The 18,224-nt window shown below is 40.6% G+C and overlaps 1 protein-coding gene across 1 annotated transcript in view; it reads left to right on the top strand.

The window, feature by feature from the left end:
* HEPHL1 (hephaestin like 1) overlaps positions 1-18,224 on the top strand; it is a 102,139-nt gene that overhangs the window by 79,803 nt on the left and 4,112 nt on the right. Inside the window, exons 13-17 of the mRNA XM_032639650.1 lie at positions 3,715-3,854; positions 6,067-6,207; positions 9,892-9,998; positions 13,247-13,469; positions 14,915-15,054. Of these exons, the coding sequence (XP_032495541.1) occupies positions 3,715-3,854; positions 6,067-6,207; positions 9,892-9,998; positions 13,247-13,469; positions 14,915-15,054 (751 nt within the window). The remainder of the gene's footprint in view (positions 1-3,714; positions 3,855-6,066; positions 6,208-9,891; positions 9,999-13,246; positions 13,470-14,914; positions 15,055-18,224) is intronic.

Raw genomic sequence — 18,224 nt, 5'->3', positions numbered from 1 at the left:
CTAGCTTTGGTCTTCTGAGATTGTCTCCCAAGCTGCATAGAGAGATAGATAGAGGGTGCTGAATGTGTCTGTACCCTGCCCCTGCCACTCTGGACTGTGCCCATAAATAAATAAAAACAAAGTGAGATGAGAGCATTTTCACCTATTAAAAATACAACAGATCTGTAGATAAAAGTGCAGTACAGAAATGAAATGCCAAGTCATCCCAGTGGCAATCTGTGGCACCCCTGTAGATCAGAGCCCAGGAACGAATGCCCCTCTGCACCCCAGTTGCTATGCCTCTGCCGTTTGACCCAAGGCCATATCACAGGACACCTCTAGTTTTCAGACTACCCCTCAGTATGTGTTTTCCCTGAGACATTTATTGTCCTGGTCAGCACAGACCCTCTGCCTCAACTTGGAACCTGGAAGTCTTTCCCAGAAAGGCAACAAATGGGACCATTGGCACAATGCCAGGGTCTGTGCAATGAGAAGGAATTTGAAAATAGAGAGTAGGTTGCTATAGAGAAATAAAGTTATACCTAGCACTCCTGAGCTTGTGGACTGAGATGCATGTAATTTAACTAACCTGGGATTCCAGACGAGACTCGCCATCTACCTAGAGTCTGTCATACAGAGTGAAATAAGTCAGAAAGAGAAAAACAAATACCGTGTGCTAATGCACATATATGGAATCTACAATAACAGTACTGATGAACCCAGTGACAGGGCAGGAATAAAGACGTGGACGTAGAAAACGGACTTAAGGACACGGGGGGGAAGGGGAAGTTGGGACGAAGTGAGAGAGTAGCATGGACATATATACACTACCAAATGTAAAATAGATAGCTGGTGGGAAGCAGCAGCATAGCACAGGGAGATCAGCTCGGTGCTTTGTGACCACCTAGAGCCGTGGGATAGGGAGGGTGGGAGGGAGGCTCAAGAGGGAGGGGATATGGGGATATATGTATACATATAGCTGATTCACTTTGTTGTACAACAGAAACTAACACAACATTGTAAAGCAATTATAGTCCAATAAAGATTATATATATGTATATAAAAGACTCGCCATCTATTGAGCACACCCCACGAGCGAAGCATTTTACTAGGCCTTTTACAAACCCTATCTGATATGACCCTCGCCACACACTTGACCCATTCCATCAGCTTTGGCCCATGTGACATCCTAGTGAGATGATAGAGCAAGCGCGTATGTGTTTCTTAATAGGTGTCTGACACAGACACAGCTTTACAGGTCTTAACTTATATGATCCTCACACCAGTCCTGGGAGGTAGATGGATTCTCATCACGTCATTTTGCAGAGAAGGGAAACTGGAAAACAGCAGAGGTGGCCCGAGAGTCGGTGCTTGTCGCCACCACACGTTACTAGGACTCCTGGAAAAATAAAAGTAGAAGAAAAATTCTCTTCTCTTGGAAAGCACACAGTGGTGGGTAGAAGATATACATGCATTTGTTAACTACCTACTGTGTGCTAGGCATCGTGCAAAGTGCTGAGAAGGGCACACAAGGTCCTTTTCATACAGAATTCATGGTCCATGGGGCAGACACTAGGACAAGCACACTGAGTCATGCAGTCACTGTGGGGAGGGAAGCCCCATCTTGGGGGAAAGGGGGGGAGAGGGTAGGTGATCAGGGAAAGCTTCTGGGAAGAAGTAGTCTTTGAGCTGGGACACGAAGAGAGGGTCAGTTGAAGAGGTGGAAGTGTGCTCTCAGCACAGGAAGGCAGCAAGAGGATGCCTGGAGGAGTGGAGGGCATGTGGAGCTCAAGAGGGTGAATGTTTAGAATGGCATGAGCATAGGGCATGTGGGGGGGCAATGATAGGAAACCAGGTTTGGGAGGTTGGCAGAGGCAGATAGGGAAAGGGTATGAGAGCTAAATCGAGGAGTCTGCCAGTGGGAAGCTTTAAAAAGCTTTTCCACGAGGACCGACCAACATGCTCAAATTTGCGGCTGCAATGTGGAGCAGCGGTCCCCAACCTTTTCGGCACCAAGGACCGGTTTCGTGGAAGATAATTTTTCCACGGAAGGGGGAAGGGGGGTGGATAGTTCAGGCAGTAACGCAAGCGATGGGGAGCGATGGGAAGCGGCGGATGAAGCTTCGCTTGCTCGCCTGCCGCTCACCTCCTGCTCTGTGGCCCGGTTCCTAACAGGTCGTGGACCAGTACCGTACCGGTCTGTGGCCCAGGGGTTGGGGACCCCTGGAGTAGAGAATAGAGAGAGGAAAGGAGCACTGGAGGCAGAGAACATGGTTAGGAACAATTCCAGTTAATACAAGTAAGTGATTAGATTAGGCAGGTGGCTTAGAGTGTCGGCAGTTTAATAGTAGGGAAATGGAAGGATATGAGACACACTATATTTGGAGATAAAGTCAATAGATTTGTTTCTATCTTCTGTGATGATCTAGCTTGGTGCTAGATAAAATATATAGTTGATCCTCATTATTTGCAGATTCCATGTGTGTGAATTTGCCTACTCGCTGAAATTTATCTGTAACCCCCAAGTCAATTCTTGTGGTGCTTTTGTGGTCACTTGCAGATATGAATAAATCAGTAAAAAATGTATGTCCCTTGATGTTCACATTCCCAGCAGAGGTCAAACCAACAATGCATCCTTCTGCCTTCTTGTTTCAGCTCTCCTACAGAAACAAGTGTCCTCTTGGTCATCTATTTAGTGCCACTTTTTTTTTCTTCTTTGTGCTTTTTGTTGGTGATTTAGCTGTTTAAAATGGCTCCCCCAGCTTGGGGCTGAAGTGCTGTCTAGGGTACCTTAGCACGGGAAGGCTGTAATGTGCCCTTACAGAGTAAATACAGGTGCTAGATAAACTTCATTCAGGCATGAGTCATAGTACTATTGGCCATGAGTTCAGTATTTATGGATCAGCAATATCTATTGCATAAGATGTCTTTAAACAGAAACACACAACAAACAAGGTTCTATATTGATCTGTTGATGAAAATATTGTGACCCGAGGTTCGAAGGGACCTAACCCGGCGTTTCCCCTAGGAAAAATGGTTCAGTATTTGTTAATTCAGTGTTTGGGGTGACTCTCTAGAACATAACTACTGTGAATAACAAGAATCAACTGTATCTGTATTTAGGGAATTCCCTGATAGTCCAGTGATTAGGACTCTGCACTCTCACAGTTGGGGTCCAGGTTCAATCCCTGATCAGGGAACTAAGATCCTGCAAGCCGTGCAACGTGTATATATTTGTATATGTATGCACAATACACAGCCCACAGACTTTCTTGAGCTCTTTAAAATGGAAAAGCATAACAAGGGACAGAATGATACATAGAAAATCTGGAGGAATGCAGGGTGGTAGAATGTGTGTGTATGTGCATGGGTGAGCAGGTGTGTGAGGTTAGTTAGTTCCAAGAAGAGAAGTGCAACCTCAAAGGGCTCTTACGAGTCTCTAACTAAAGCTGGTCAGGGATTGAGTGTCAGTAGGGCTTTAGAGCAATGGTTCCCAAGAGTGGACCATAGTCCAGTGCCGGACTGCCCACATCTGAGCACCCAGAGATGCTTTCAAATGCAGAATCCTGGTCCCACTCCCCGAGAGCCTGATGCAAAAAACCAGCTCCCCACAGAGATCCTGATTGCTGCCAGATTTGGGAAGCACTGTTCCAGTGCACCCCCGAATCATGCAGAAGCACTCGAGGGTTTTCTTACCCTCTAACAACTTTAATTCCTGTTGCTTCCGATTTGCAGACATGGACATATATTTATGAACCACACTGAAAACTGGATTGGCTCTCAGTACAAGAAAGTGGTTTACAGGGAATACACCAATGGAGAATTTGTGGAGCTCAAAGCCCAACCGCCACAAGAGGAACACTTGGCACTCCTGGGTATGGCACAGATCGCAGCCGTGCACTGCCAGCACACACACACACACACACACACACACACACACACGCACACGCACACGCACACACACAAGAGGGCTAATCTAGAGGACTTTTAGAAATCCGTCTCCATTTTTAAAAGTACAAGTCAACTTATATAAATAGTAAGGCTGTAATGTGTGTTATTATTAAAATAAGGCACCACGAGATTACTAGATTCATAAATTATGAAACAGCCCATCCATCTTCACCATCTATTAACATCAGCTCCCAAGCTTGCTTGTCATACCAAATGAGTAATCTCCCATGGGAACATTCCTTCTTTTGAGCCCTGTGTGTGGACAGATCTCTGAAGAAAGGGTGCTGATCTTGCGGAGGGGGCTGTGCCGCACCCCCCCCCCCAAAAAGCCCCGTTTGGTTTGCTCAGTAAAATGACACAAACCAGCGACTTCATCAGAGGCAAGCGCAGCAGCACTTCAGCCAGTGGAGCGGGAGGCCCATCTATTCATTTTCTGCAGCTCAGGGAGAGGTCTGCATTCCTGAAGCTGCAAAGGGCACAGGACAGGCCCGCCTCTGGTCATTACTGTTCCCTGTGACCCACCAGGCGGTAAATCAGAAAGCATCTGCTCCCTCTCACCAATCCAGCAAGGCGTGTGCCATTTACGTGGTCGTGTATACATAAATAGTGATCTTAATATATGTATGCACATGTCCCATCTGTAACTCTACCCCAAACTACTGCTTAAAAACACGCCTAGATTTATCATTAAAAGAGTGCTTTTCAGACACTTTCTGATTCATACTAAGTATTTCTTTTGAAGATAATAATCCAACAAATTTTAGATGTATTTAGGCCTTTCATCAGTAAGGTTATCCCTTGGTATCCACAGGAGATTTGTTCCAGGACCTCCATGGGTACCAAGATGCTCAAGTCTCTTATTTTAAATGGCTTAGTGCTCTTGGCCCTCTGTATCCGTGGACTCTGCATCCACTCATACGGACAGACAACTACATTTCTCAGAAGAGCAATTAAAACCATGGTTTGAACCAGTGAAGAATGGATGGGTGTGGTCTGACTCTCAACCGTGGTGTATCTCCCTGTGAATGTAGAATGCAAATACATATTGAGAACCACTGAGATCGGGTCTGATGTGCTTCCAAGATGGAAGTCTGTTTCCACCTCTCTCAAGCAATGCCTTGTGAAGACCCCTTTGTGTATGATACTTTGTCAGTGTGGCTGAGCAAACTGGGTTTGTGGCACGTTCTGGGCACCAAGAGGCACCTGTCACGGGTGAGGGTCATCCCACAGTAACGTGGGTGCAGGCCTCTCCAGAGATGTGTGGGCCTATTTCCACTGGCACTCAGGCTGGTTGCTTGTAACAGAAATGTGTACACGTGAGGTGCTGAAGAACACATGTCTCATGAAGGTATTCAAATACTGAGAAACAGCATCGGACGTTTGGACATGCATTGGTGAAATCACTATCTTGATCACAAATCAATACATATGTTTTAATTTTGTTATCTTAGAAATCCCTTTTATACACATCAGTTCATTGCATCCTCACTATTATATCCATTAACCAGATAATGAGTAGTTTTAGCCTTACCAAAGGTTACACACAGAGGGATTACAACTGAAAGTCACCATATCCTACATCATTAGTATGCTTGGAATTATATATATAAAATATACATATATTTTAACTAAAAAAATTTTAATTGACATTATATTTTCATAGTCATTTGGTTCCCAATGCCTTAATGATAACAAAACGGGCACTTGTTTCTGAAATAAAAACAAGCAAACAAAAAAAGTCACCATGTCCTGTGGCTATAGCTTTTCCTGGAGAGTATGTCTCAGCAGTATAAAAGTTTAAGCATTTATTGAGTATTTACTGTGCTTCAGTCCTTACTGTAACCCTCTGAGAAAGGTGTTATTAAACTCATGTTACAGATAAGGAAGTTGACTCAGGTCACTTAACTTGCTCAAGGCCTCTCCAATAAGTAAGTGAAGGAGGCAGGATCTGAACCCTGGTTGGTGCAATCGCCAAACATGAGGTGATATTTAATGCTGCCAATATCTCCTTCTAGAGGAAATACACTAATAACGATGCTAACCTTCGTTTATTTTGTGAAATACTACCTACATGTAAATTACACCAATGTTGAAAAGAGCAAGGACAATGCACACAGGTCTGTGTTTTGCCTTTAGGCCCAATGATTCATGCTGAGGTGGGCAACTCCATCCTGATCATATTTATGAACAAGGCTAATCGGCCCTACTCCATCTCAGCCCACGGAGTGGAGGACATGGAGAGTGGGAAGGGACTCCCAGTGCCTGTCACAAAGCCAGGTAACTTACCCCACAGATCTGCTCCATCCTGATGAATACTGCAGACTCAACTCTTCTCTGATCTTTTCTGAACTCTGAAGGGTTTTGGAGAGCTCATTGTAATGTCAGTGTGTTCCAACCATTACCCCAATATGAAATCACCATTCATCCAATGACCAAGCGCTTATGGAGTTCCTACAGCTCCATTAGGAACCTTAAAGGGTATTAAGACATAACAGCTAACACATATTCAGTGTTAACATTGTGCCAGCTTTTACATTTAAAACAAAAATTTTTAAACTCATTTATCCTTAAAATAACCCGGGGTGGTAGACACTAACATATTTCATTTAACCTGATACCATCAATTGTAATGGCCATGATTACTTTATCTGTTACTAAAGAAAGAAAAGAAAAAACACGCTGCCAATTAAACTTTAACATGCCACTGATTGAAAGATACATCCTGACATCAGATGTGCTAAATTGTGAAAAATGTGCATCCTGCAATTGATGAAGTATGGTAGTTATGCCCATTTAACAGGTGACTGAAGCAAAGAGGAGTAAAGAACTTAACCAGGTCAGACGTTAGTAACAGCGGAACTCAGTTTGTTTGACTTCAGGACCTGAGCTCTTAACCACACATTTCTCTCAAGATGCTTAAAATGAGTTTGAAAGAAAAAAAGATGAATCATTTCAGCAAGAGTGCAGATTACGCAAGATGAAATTCTAAGTGGTGAAGAATTTCAAGAATATATCTGAGAGTGTTGATAACATTTCAGAGAAGGAAAACCCGTGAAGACTGATTGTCTAATTAGGAACAATTAGGGAAGTCTTTATAAAGGAGATAGAACTCCAACTGGCTTTTAAAAGATGCATTGAAGGGAGAGAGGAGCTCACAATTTAAGGAGCTTCCATAATATTTACACAGTTAAAGTGTGCTTGTGATAAATGTCAAGAGCCCCTGTGACCTTCAGTTATGAAATTGATAGCAACCATAGGTATAATTACAGGGGAGTTATATTCCATTTTACCTCTGATGAATACATAATAGCATTATAATAATGCTATATAATTGCAATAAAGGTCATATAAATTTAAAAAAATTTAAATAGGTATAAAGAAAAGAAAACAATCTAATGCATCACTAGAAAAAGTTAGTAAGGTATCTATTCAAGGTTGGGTTGTGGGAAGGAAAATGGTTATTGGCTACTATTCCAACTTCTGCCACTCCCTACTCCCAATATCAGAAGTTGCTTCAAGAAACTTCTCATGAACATCTAAATGTCTATCTACAGAGAGATAGTCAATTTTGGAATATTCTTAGAATGGACCATTGTACAATCATTAAATGACATTTAAGAAAGTTTTAATAACATGGGAAAGACTTGTTAAGCAAAATACAAACATAGAAGAAAGACCAGAAGGGAAATAAGCCAAAATGTTAATAATGGTTTTATCTTTGTGGTGGTATTTTAAACAGCAGAGTGATCATCTTTTCTATTTCCTCACATTTTTTATACCTTCTAGGTTTTCTATAATGGATGTGTCTTGCTTTGATGAAGAGGGAAATGATTTAAAATGGATCAAAAAAGCTATTAAATATATTTATTTTTGATGGTTGAAAGCAACTCTAGAAGGAGGAAGAAAGGTGCCTATTAGCCATGGGGAGTGCGGAGCTCTGGTAGGGCTGTGGGCAAGCTGGTGTGACCCCTCCCAGGCTGTTGTGCCCTGGTGGTGAGGAGTGGCAAGGGACACAACTTCTCTATGCTGACTGGCCTTCCAAGAGTCCTAGATGTGAGGGTTATGAGAGTAGGGAGAAAAATGTTTAGAGCATGGCAAAGGAGAAATTATTACTATTATTTTTACTGGCACTCAGAGGGATTCAGTCCCCACAAGGGTCTCTAATAAGGCAGAAAGATTTGGAAGAACCCAGAGGTTAGATGTAGGAGCAATAAACTAACTTTGTGCAGGAAGTCCAGGCAACTTGGAGAAGAAAGTTTAATCAGGGCATGCATGCGATGAAGAGAGCAAACTAGCATTTTAAGAAAAGTAAGCCCCTATCAGTTTTCTCCTCCTCCTCCTCCTCCCCGTCCTTCTTCTTCTTCTCCTTCTTCTTCTTCTTCTCCTCCTTCTCCTTCTTCTTCTTCTTCTTCCTCTTCCTCCTCTTCCTCTTCCTTTTCTTCTTCTTCCTCTTCTTCTCCTCCTCCTCCTCCTCCTCCTTCTTCTCCTTCTCCTCTTCCTCCTCTTCCTCCTCCTCCTCCTTCTTCTTCTTCTTCTTCTTGTTCTTCTTCTCCTCCTCCTCCCCCTCCCTCCTCTCCCCCCACTTTCTCCTCCTCCTCCCTTTCCCCTTCTCCTTTCCTCCTCCTCCTTCTTCTCCTTCTCTTTCTTCTTCTCCTCCTTCTTCTTCCTCTTCCTCTCCTCCTTCTTCTCCCCCTTCCTCTTCTTCTTCTTCTTCTCCTTTTTATTAAATCACTCAACAAACATTTACTTAGCATCCTCTTTTTGTTGAGAACTGGGCTCCCAGCTGGGGTAGACGATGGATTGTTCCAACTTTAACACCACCCCTGTAGTCACTTGCATTTAGAAAGCTAAATATCAGTTGTTTATCTTGTGATTACCAAGGCATAGGGGCTACAATGAAAATCATGGAAACTAGACCTAAAATTATATCGCTAACCAACTGGTACATGAGCAAACCTGGAGCAAAGTTTCATGTAAGCATTACTGTTGTTTTGCTTTGTGACTCACATTCAGCTGTAGGTTGCTTGTCCTGATAGGCTGGGGAAGGGACACAGTTCAAAAGGAGATAACAATTTAAATGAGCCTTTTACAATGTGATTATCTTGATAATTCATGAATATATTTATGACTCCTTTGCAAGGCTCTGGGTCAGCCCCAGGGGATGCACAGATATGGGGCCTGACAAGAGGGAGTGCATGTATTTGTCATTAGTATACATACAAATTCGCAATTATTGACTGCCTTCAATGTGAGGCACTATTCTAGGTATTTTATTTCATTTAATCCTCACAACAATTTGAAAACTGGGATAACTAATCCACTTTACAAATAAGGAAACTAAAAGTCAGTGAGATTAAGTAGCTTGTCAAGGTTGAGTGAAAACAAGTCATTAGGGTTGGGATTTGAAACTAGGCCTCTCTGATTCTCTCTGGTTCCAACTAGATCTCACCTGCCTGCACATTAGAATCACCTGAGAAGCTTAAGGAATATACTGGTACCCTAGTACCAGATCCCAGATACTCTAATTTCATTGGTTTGGGATGAGGCCTGAGCAGTGAGAGTTTACAAAGCTCACTGCTGATTCCACAAGAAGCCAAGGCTGAGGCCCACAGTAACTCAAGCATGCTCAAGCATAACTCTTAGGAAAAATATACAAAATTTGAGGAAAAAAACCATTGAGGTGTAAAATAAGTCTTCATTTCCTGAATAAACATCAGTTGATAATAGAAAAGGCAAACTAAGATGGAAGGCTATAGTCTGAAATGAAAATCTATCATTTTGAACCTGCATAAAATCAAGATGTGAATTTAATGGGAACATTTCTAATGAATGGGCAATTCTACTCAGCAATAAACTTTAACCAAAATATACGAAGAATCTGCTTGTATTTCTTCAGGTAAATTGTCTGGAACAGAGGTAACATGAACAAAAATGTTTTCTATTTCTTCTCATTTGTTTCAGGAGAAATAAAAACATACAGATGGAATGTCCCTAAAAGGTCCGGTCCAGGGCCATCTGACCCAAATTGTATTCCATGGGTTTACTATTCAACAGTAAACTTTGTGAAGGTAAGGTGGAGAGAGCCACCAAAATGCTCAAAGTGATGTGGCTTTAAGCTGACTCTTCAAGTTATCACAACTATGGTGGGTATATGTGAAGAGATGTATTGGTTTAGAGCAGGGGTCTCAAACTATGGCCATACCTGTTTGTTTGCATTATTGATGATGAAGTTGAGTAGTTGTGATGGAAATGGTATGGGTCACACAGTAAAAAATACTTGCTACCTGGTACTTTACAAAAACAAAGTTTGCTGACACTTGATCTAAAGTATACGGGAAAAAAATAAAATCTCAATGTTTCAATTACCAAATTTAGAACTTACAAGGTAGTTTGAAGCAAGAGTGGATATGTAAAATAGATAACATAAATAAATATATATTTTAAAATTTAATTTATACCATGGTTTTTGATGTGTGAAAAAGGGCTCAGAAAAGAAAACACACTCCAAGTAAACTTGGTAACTGAAACTACAAAATATTTGAATGATAAATAGGCTAACTTTACTTAGAAATTAAAGGCAAAGATTCAATATTGAACTTGAGCCAGGTATGTGTATATAAAACAACTAGTCTAGAATTACATTTCATAAATCGAAGTCCAAATTAAGGTCATATCTGATATAAAATGTAAACATTGCCCATTATTTTAAAAAGTGAGGGATTATCTTAGCCTTCATTTTAAATATTAGATGGCTGCATTAATGTCCTTGAGTTGTATTGGAGAGCACAAGAGTTCAAACATACCAGACCCTTGAAAAAGAAACTTACATATTAGAATTATGGGAAACCCACATTTATTTGTTGATTCCTTTGTGCATCCCAACAAATATTTATTGAGCCCTTGTGATGTGCAAATGACCCCACCAGGTACTATGAGGGCTGCAAATATTCTTGTCTCGAAGGAACTTATCATCTTCGGGGAAAATAATACGTGTGCACACCCATAATGATATTACAACTCTGAATCTGGTGAGTTTTATAGGAGTGCAGGGCTATAGAGGAGGCATTGGGAAGAGAGTCTAGGAAGAGAGAACATGATGAGTCAAGCTAAAAATAGGGAAGTAGAAGGTGTGTTTGGGAAATGTTGAGAGTCCCGTGCGGCTATCATCTAGGGTAGAAAAGGAAAGCAGCAAGGGAGCATAAGCTAGAGAAGTCCACTGGGAGAGCACATGAGGGGCTTCAGGACCTGTCAAGGATTAGTCTTTTATTCAGTAGGACCATCACTGGAAAGCCACTGAAGACCTCTAGATATGGGAGTGATGACATTAATCTGATGGTTGTCAACAGGATGCACTGGAGGTGCAGAGAGCAGAGACCAGAGAGGAGCCAATTTCTAGTCCAGGGTGAGGTATTAACATCCTACACTAGAAGGATGGAAATGGAAAGGAAGAATGGAAAGGAAGTCACAGAATGGAGAGGCATTGTGAAGGGAAAAGAAATGTAAGATTTGATAGCAAATGAGATGGGATGGAGTGAGGAAGATGGAGGAAGTAAACACTGAAATCAAGTTTCCTGAACTAAATGACAAGGAATATCATTAGCAGAAATAGAGAATTCAGGAGAAGGAAATGGTTTGAGGGAAATACTAAAATTCACTTTAGAAATGCTTAGCAGATTGAATTGTTGCAAGAGGCACATCCAGGTAGAATAGCTAATAGGCAGTTGAAAATGTGGGAGTTTTCCATCAAAAGAAAGCTCAGGGCTGAGTAACTTGACATGGAAGTCACGCATGGGCTCATATCAATTCCTAAATCATCCAGCTAACTTTTACCCATACGATGTGGAATATAAGCATCTGTACATACCTATAAATATAGTCTTACTTGGGTTTCATCTCACACCAGTCAAAATGGCCATCATCAAAAAGTCTGCAGATAATAAATGCTGGAGTGGGTGCGGAGAAAAGGGAACCCTCCTACACTGTTGGTGGGAATGTGAATTGGTGCAGCCGCTATGGAGAACAGTATGGAGGTTCCTTAAAAAACTAAAAATACAGTTACCATATGACCCAGCAATCCCACTATTGGGTATATATCCAGAAAAGATGAAAACTCTAATTCAAAAAGATACATGCACCCCAATGTTCATAGCAGCACTATTTACAATAGCCAAGACATGGAAACTACCTAAATGTCTATCAACAGATGAATGGATAAAGAAGATGTGGTATACACACACACACACACACACACACACACACACACACACACACACAATGGAACATTACTCAGTAATTTAAAAGAATGAAATAACATCATTTGCAGCAACATGGGTGGAACTAGAGATGATCATACTAAGTGAAGTAAGCCAGACAGACAAAGACAAATATCATACGATATCACTTGTATGTGGAATCTAAAAAAATGATACAAATGAACATATTTACGAAACAGAAATAGACTCACAGACATAGCAAACAAACTTATGGTTACCGAAGAGGAAAGCGGGGGTGGGGGATAAATTAGGAGTTTGAGATTAACAGATACACACTACATATAAAATAGATAAACAAGCACCTAATGTATAGCACAGAGAACTATATTCAACATCTTGTAATAACCTATAATGGAAAAAATCTGAAAAAGAATATTATATATTTATATATATATGTGTATATATGCATAACTGAATCACTATGCTGTACACCTGAAACTAACACAACATTGTAAATGAACTACACTTCTATAAAAAAATACAGTCTCACTTGAAAAGCACACAGGAAAATAGAAGTAAGCATTTGTTTATTCAACAAATATTTATTTAACACCTTCTATGTAGTAGACACTGGGCTCTGCTCTGGAGACTCAGCTATGAGTGAAGGACACAGCCTCAGCCCTCACAAAGCTCACTCTTGGGCTTCCCTGGTGGTGCAGTGGTTGAGAGTCTTCCTGCTGATGCAGGGGACACAGGTTCATGCCCCGGTCCGGGAAGATCCCACATGCCACGGAGCGGCTGGGCCCGTGAGCCATGGCCACTGAGCCTGCGCGTCTGGAGCCTGTGCTCCACAATGGGAGAGGCCACAACAGTGAGAGGCCTGCGTACCGCTAAAAAAAAAAAAAAAAAAGCGCTCACTGTTAGCAAATTTTTAGAAATAGTCCTAAATTTTCACAAAGATCACCCTATTCTTCAGGATTTCTTAGTACTTATTCCTTGGTCAATAGTCTTTTAGTATTTTTACAATGACTTTCTTACAAGCAATTAATCAGTGTTATTAAATTATTCAAAGGCTCTTCTAATTCAGTTTGTTTTTCTTTCAGGATACCTATAGTGGTTTGATGGGTCCTCTGATTACATGCAGGGAAGGAGTGTTGAATGAAAAGGGAAGGAGAAGCGACGTTGACTCTGAATTTGTTCTCTTGTTTTTGGTATTTAATGAGAATGAATCCTGGTATCTGGATGACAATATTAAGAAGTATCTTAATAAAGGTCCACGAGATTTTAAACCCTCTGATGATTTTGAGGAGAGCAACAAAATGCATGGTATATCACAGGTTTAAAAAGGAGACAATCTCATAGAAATCTGTGGAAGGTCCCAGCCTCCCTCTCTGAGCCCTTCTTTATTCCCAGAGGCACCTGGACTGAAGAAAGTCCTCTAAAGCCTTCCTTCAGAGGGAACCAGACAAGCCATTGATTGGCTGCCCGCAAGATCCAATGAGGTTTTGGACCAACTGTTTAGGGAGCTGTATCTCCGAATGCTGGGATCCCTAAACTATCAGACTGTAAAGTAATTCCTAGGAAATGAATTACCACTTATTGGTATATTTCTGTAAGAATACAGGATAACTTCTAGTTGATCAAATTTGAGGGGCTGGTTTAACTGTCTCTGGAACATGAAACACCATCATCAAATTTCTGTTTTAATGTGTCTATGTTATTTAATTCTTTGAAATTTAAGGTACTTCTTTTTTTTTAAGTGTAAGTAATGTGTTCTAATTGACATACCTATCCTCTCTCTTCTTGCCCAAGATAACAAAGCTAGTTAATTGCTAACATTGATTAGAATATAGTAGCCTGATCTCTGATTCAGCTACTCTTTCCCCTACAATTTTGCCTCCCTCTCCCAAAAGTTTCTTAGTAGGCACTCTCTTTAACTCATTTGGTTGTGTCATGATGTAAAGAATAAAAAGTTAGTAGAAAGCGGGGGAGTGAAAGTCCCCACCATGTCAGCCCAACTTGAGCTTGCTTTAGTAATTGTCAGATCATGGGTTCAGCCCATGTGAAGTTTTCCTTTTTTTGGAGATTAAGCCAGGTTTAGGAACTTGCCCCAAACTAGTTCTCAGAAAGTGAAATATTAAGTAAATACCTTTTAATTGCTTCAGTTTTGATTTATATAAACTTAATTCTCTGGCTTTTGTCCACTCAACTGTAGAACGGTATAAATCTGGCGACCTCACACATGAGGCGGTAATCCACCCCATAAAGGGAATATGCCTATTTGGCATGTTGCAGCCAACATGTACTGCTACCCAAGAGATAGCTTTTTTTTTTTTTTGCTGTACACGGGCCTCTCACTGTTGTGGCCTCTCCCGTTGCGGAGCACAGGCTCCGGACGCGCAGGCTCAGCGGCCGTGGCTCACGGGCCCAGCTGCTCCGCGGCATGTGGGATCTTCCCGGACCGGGACACGAACCCGTGTCCCCTGCATCGGCAGGCGGACTCTCAACCACTGCACCACCAGGGAAGCCCAAGAGATAGCTTTTAAAAACAAACTACTATTTCTCTTTTCTGGCTATCTTTTATAGGGATTTCTTAGTACTCTGAATTTAGGGTCTTAGATGGTGGGGACATTGGCAAGTGTGAGTGAGATTATTACATGTTTACCAGGCAGACGAAAATATTGGTGACCTAAAGATCTTCTTGAATCATCTCTAGAACTAGATTAAGTAATCATCACTAATCAAAGGCTGTTCTCTTTTTACATTCTTAGCTATTAATGGAAAGATTTTTGGGAATCTCCATGGCCTCATCATGAATGAAAATACAATGACAAACTGGTATCTATTAGGAATAGGAAGTGAAGTGGACATACACACCATTCATTATCATGCTGAGAGCTTTCTTTTCAAGGTAAGTATAAGAAAAGTGTTTTGAGGAAGACTTACTAACAGATTCAATATATTTCCATTGTGAAAAGAGAGTTATTTGGCAATAAGTCTTGTGAGGGGTGTTAGTGAATATTAGAGAATGGAACAGAAAAATATGATTGTGTCTTTCCACTGGTAGATATTTCTTAATATGTATTTTATTATGCTTGTAAAAAAAAAAAAAAAAAAACAAACCTCTGAGGGCTTCCCTGGTGGCACAGTGGTTGAGAGTCCGCCTGCCGATGCAGGAGACACGAATTTGTGCCCCGGTCCGGGAAGATCCCACATGCTGCGGAGCGGCTGGGCCCGTGAGCCATGGCCGCTGAGGCCATGCATCCAGAGCCTGTGCTCCGCAACGGGAGAGGCCACAACAGTAAAAAACCTCTGAGCTTCAGATGAGTTTTCTCATCAGTTATATGGGGATAATTCTGACCACTCTGGAGTATCGTATATGAAAGTACCCCCATAGTATTTTGTCCCTTTTCCTCTTTTATTTTTTTCTTTTCTCTTTCCCTTTCCTTTTTCCATTTCTTTTCTATGTGATTAGCCAACAGAATAGTCCTCTCTAGTAAAGGAGATATTTCAAGCTTTGGCTTGGGCCCAAAATTTTACCTTGATTTTTGCCCTAGTGGGCTGGGCTGGACCATGTGTGGCTTTCTGCCTTTCGAGCATCAAGCTGCACCATATGGGTGGTGCTGGCTGTGCTGAATCACCTGGGGAGCCATTGAAGAAGCAGATTGCCAGGCCCCACCCCAGACCTGATGAATCAGAATCTCAGGGATAAGGTCCAAATATTCTGTCATCTCAAGAGCTGTGTAGTCTACAAGGAAGTAGAATAGAAAAGAATAATCACATCTAATCTGCAGGGAAAACCTGCACTGCTCCTCTTCCAATTATACAGGAATGAACAGCGACTAATGAAACATCTAATATCCTCTCCCCTCTGTATATTCCTTCAACAGTTTAAGATACCAAGTACTCACCTACAATGATTTTAGTTTCACATATTAAATGGCTATGCTGCTTTTCAGAACTTGGCTTTTTCAATCCGCATTTTAAAAATTATATTAAAAATATATAAAATTTATAAAATCATACAATTATTTTACATACATATAAAAATTATTTTATATACATACATAAATATTTTAAATTAAGCTATAGTTTACACTGAGTAAAATGCACGCTATTTAGTATACAGTTCTGTTGTGATAAACACATACAGTGGTGTAACCAACACTAATCAAGATACGGAACACCTCTATCAACCCCCTAAAATGTCCCCTTTGCACCCTCTAGAGTCGTCTACTTCCCTATGTTTAACCCCTGGCAACCACTGAACTATTTTTTGTCTCTATAGTTTTGCCTTTTCTGAAATGTCATACAAATGAAATCATGCAGTCTGTAGCATTATGAATCTGGCTCGTTTCATTTTGTATTGGCATTTGAATTGCATCCACCTTGTTGTAACGGCAACTTTTTCCATTCGATCTTTGAGCAATATTCCATTGTATGGATGTATTGCAGTTTGTTTATCCGTTCCCCCACTGAGGGACATTTGGGTTGTTTCCAGTTTGGGGTTACTAAAAATAAAGTCATTATAAACCTTTGTGTACATGCTTTTGTGGGAACATAAGTTTTCATTTAAGTATATTCTGGTATCTCATTTTTTATTTGAATTTTCCTAATGGCTATGATACTGATTATCTTTTCTACCATCTGCCATCTGTAAATCTTTGGTGAGATGTCCAAATTTTATGCCCATTTTTAAATTGGATTGTTTGTTTCCTTATTGGTGAGTTTGAGGGCTGTATATATTCTGGATACAAATCCTTTCTATCTATATGATCTGTAAATATTTGCTCCTAGTCTGTGGCTTATCTTTTCATTCCCTTAACATTATCTATCAAAGAGCAGAAATCCTTAATTTTGATATAGTCCAAATTATCATTTTTTTCTTTCATGGATCATGCTTTTGGTGTCAGGTCTAAGAAATCTTTGTTTAACTCAAGGTCACAAAGATTTTCTTCTAGAAGTTTTATGGTTTTAGGTTTTATATTTAGGTCTCTGGTCCATCTTATTAATTTTTATATGTGGTTCAAGGTTTATTTTTTGCATAGAGACATCCAAGTTTTCTTTTTTTTCTTTCTTTATTTCTTTTTTTTTATTTTTTGGCTGCACCACGGCATGTGGGATCTTAGTTCCCCAAGCAGGGATCAAACCCATGCCCCCTGCATTGGAAGCATGGAGTCTTAACCACTGGACCACCAGGGAAGTCCCTAGACGTCCAATTCTTCCATCACCTTTCAGCAAAAAGACTATCCTTTCTCCCTCTGTGTCAAAATCATATTGATCATATACATGTGGGTTATTTCTGGGCTCTCTGTTCTATTACATTGATTTATATGCCTGTCCTTTCTTAAATGCCACACTGTCTTGATTGCTTTAGTGTAATAAAAAGTCTTGAAATCGGATGGTGATTGTTTGGGCTGTTCTAGATCTTTGCCATATAAATTTTAGAATCAGCTTTTAAAATTGTGCTGGGATTTTGATTGAGATTGCATTGAATCGGTACACTGATTTGGGGAGAATTGATATCTTAACAATATTGAGACTTTCAGTCCACAAACATGGCATATCTCTCTATTTGTTTAGAACTTCTTTGATTTTTTTCATCAACGTTTTGTAGTTGTCATCACACAGATCTTGCATATATTTTGTTAGATTATTACCAATATCATGGGTTTTGGTGATAGTGTAAATGGTATCCTTTTTATTTCAATTTCTAATTGTCATGCCAGTATATAGAAATACAACTGATTTTTGTATAATTGACCTTGTATCCTGCAACTTTGCTGACAAATTCTAGTAGCTTTTGTAGATTTTCTTTTTGTAGATGGTTATTTTTGGGGGGGCGGGGGTTCCTACATGGCAAATCATGTTGTCTGTGAATAGAGATGGTTTTATTTCTTTATTTTCAATCTGTATGCACCCCGCCCCCGCTCCTTTTTGGTGTTATTGCACTAGCCAGGATCTCCAGTAAAATGTTGAATATTAGTGGCAAAAGTAGAGATCCCTGCCTTATTCTTAATCTTAGGGGGAAAGCATTCAGTCACTCACCATTGAATATAAAGTGAGCTGTAGGTTTTTGTA

The sequence above is a fragment of the Phocoena sinus genome, chromosome 8 (genome assembly GCF_008692025.1).
Source record: "Phocoena sinus isolate mPhoSin1 chromosome 8, mPhoSin1.pri, whole genome shotgun sequence".
Classification (NCBI taxonomy): domain Eukaryota; kingdom Metazoa; phylum Chordata; class Mammalia; order Artiodactyla; family Phocoenidae; genus Phocoena; species Phocoena sinus.
Note: the sequence above shows the minus strand (reverse complement) of the source record. Positions and strands in the feature narration are given on the sequence as shown.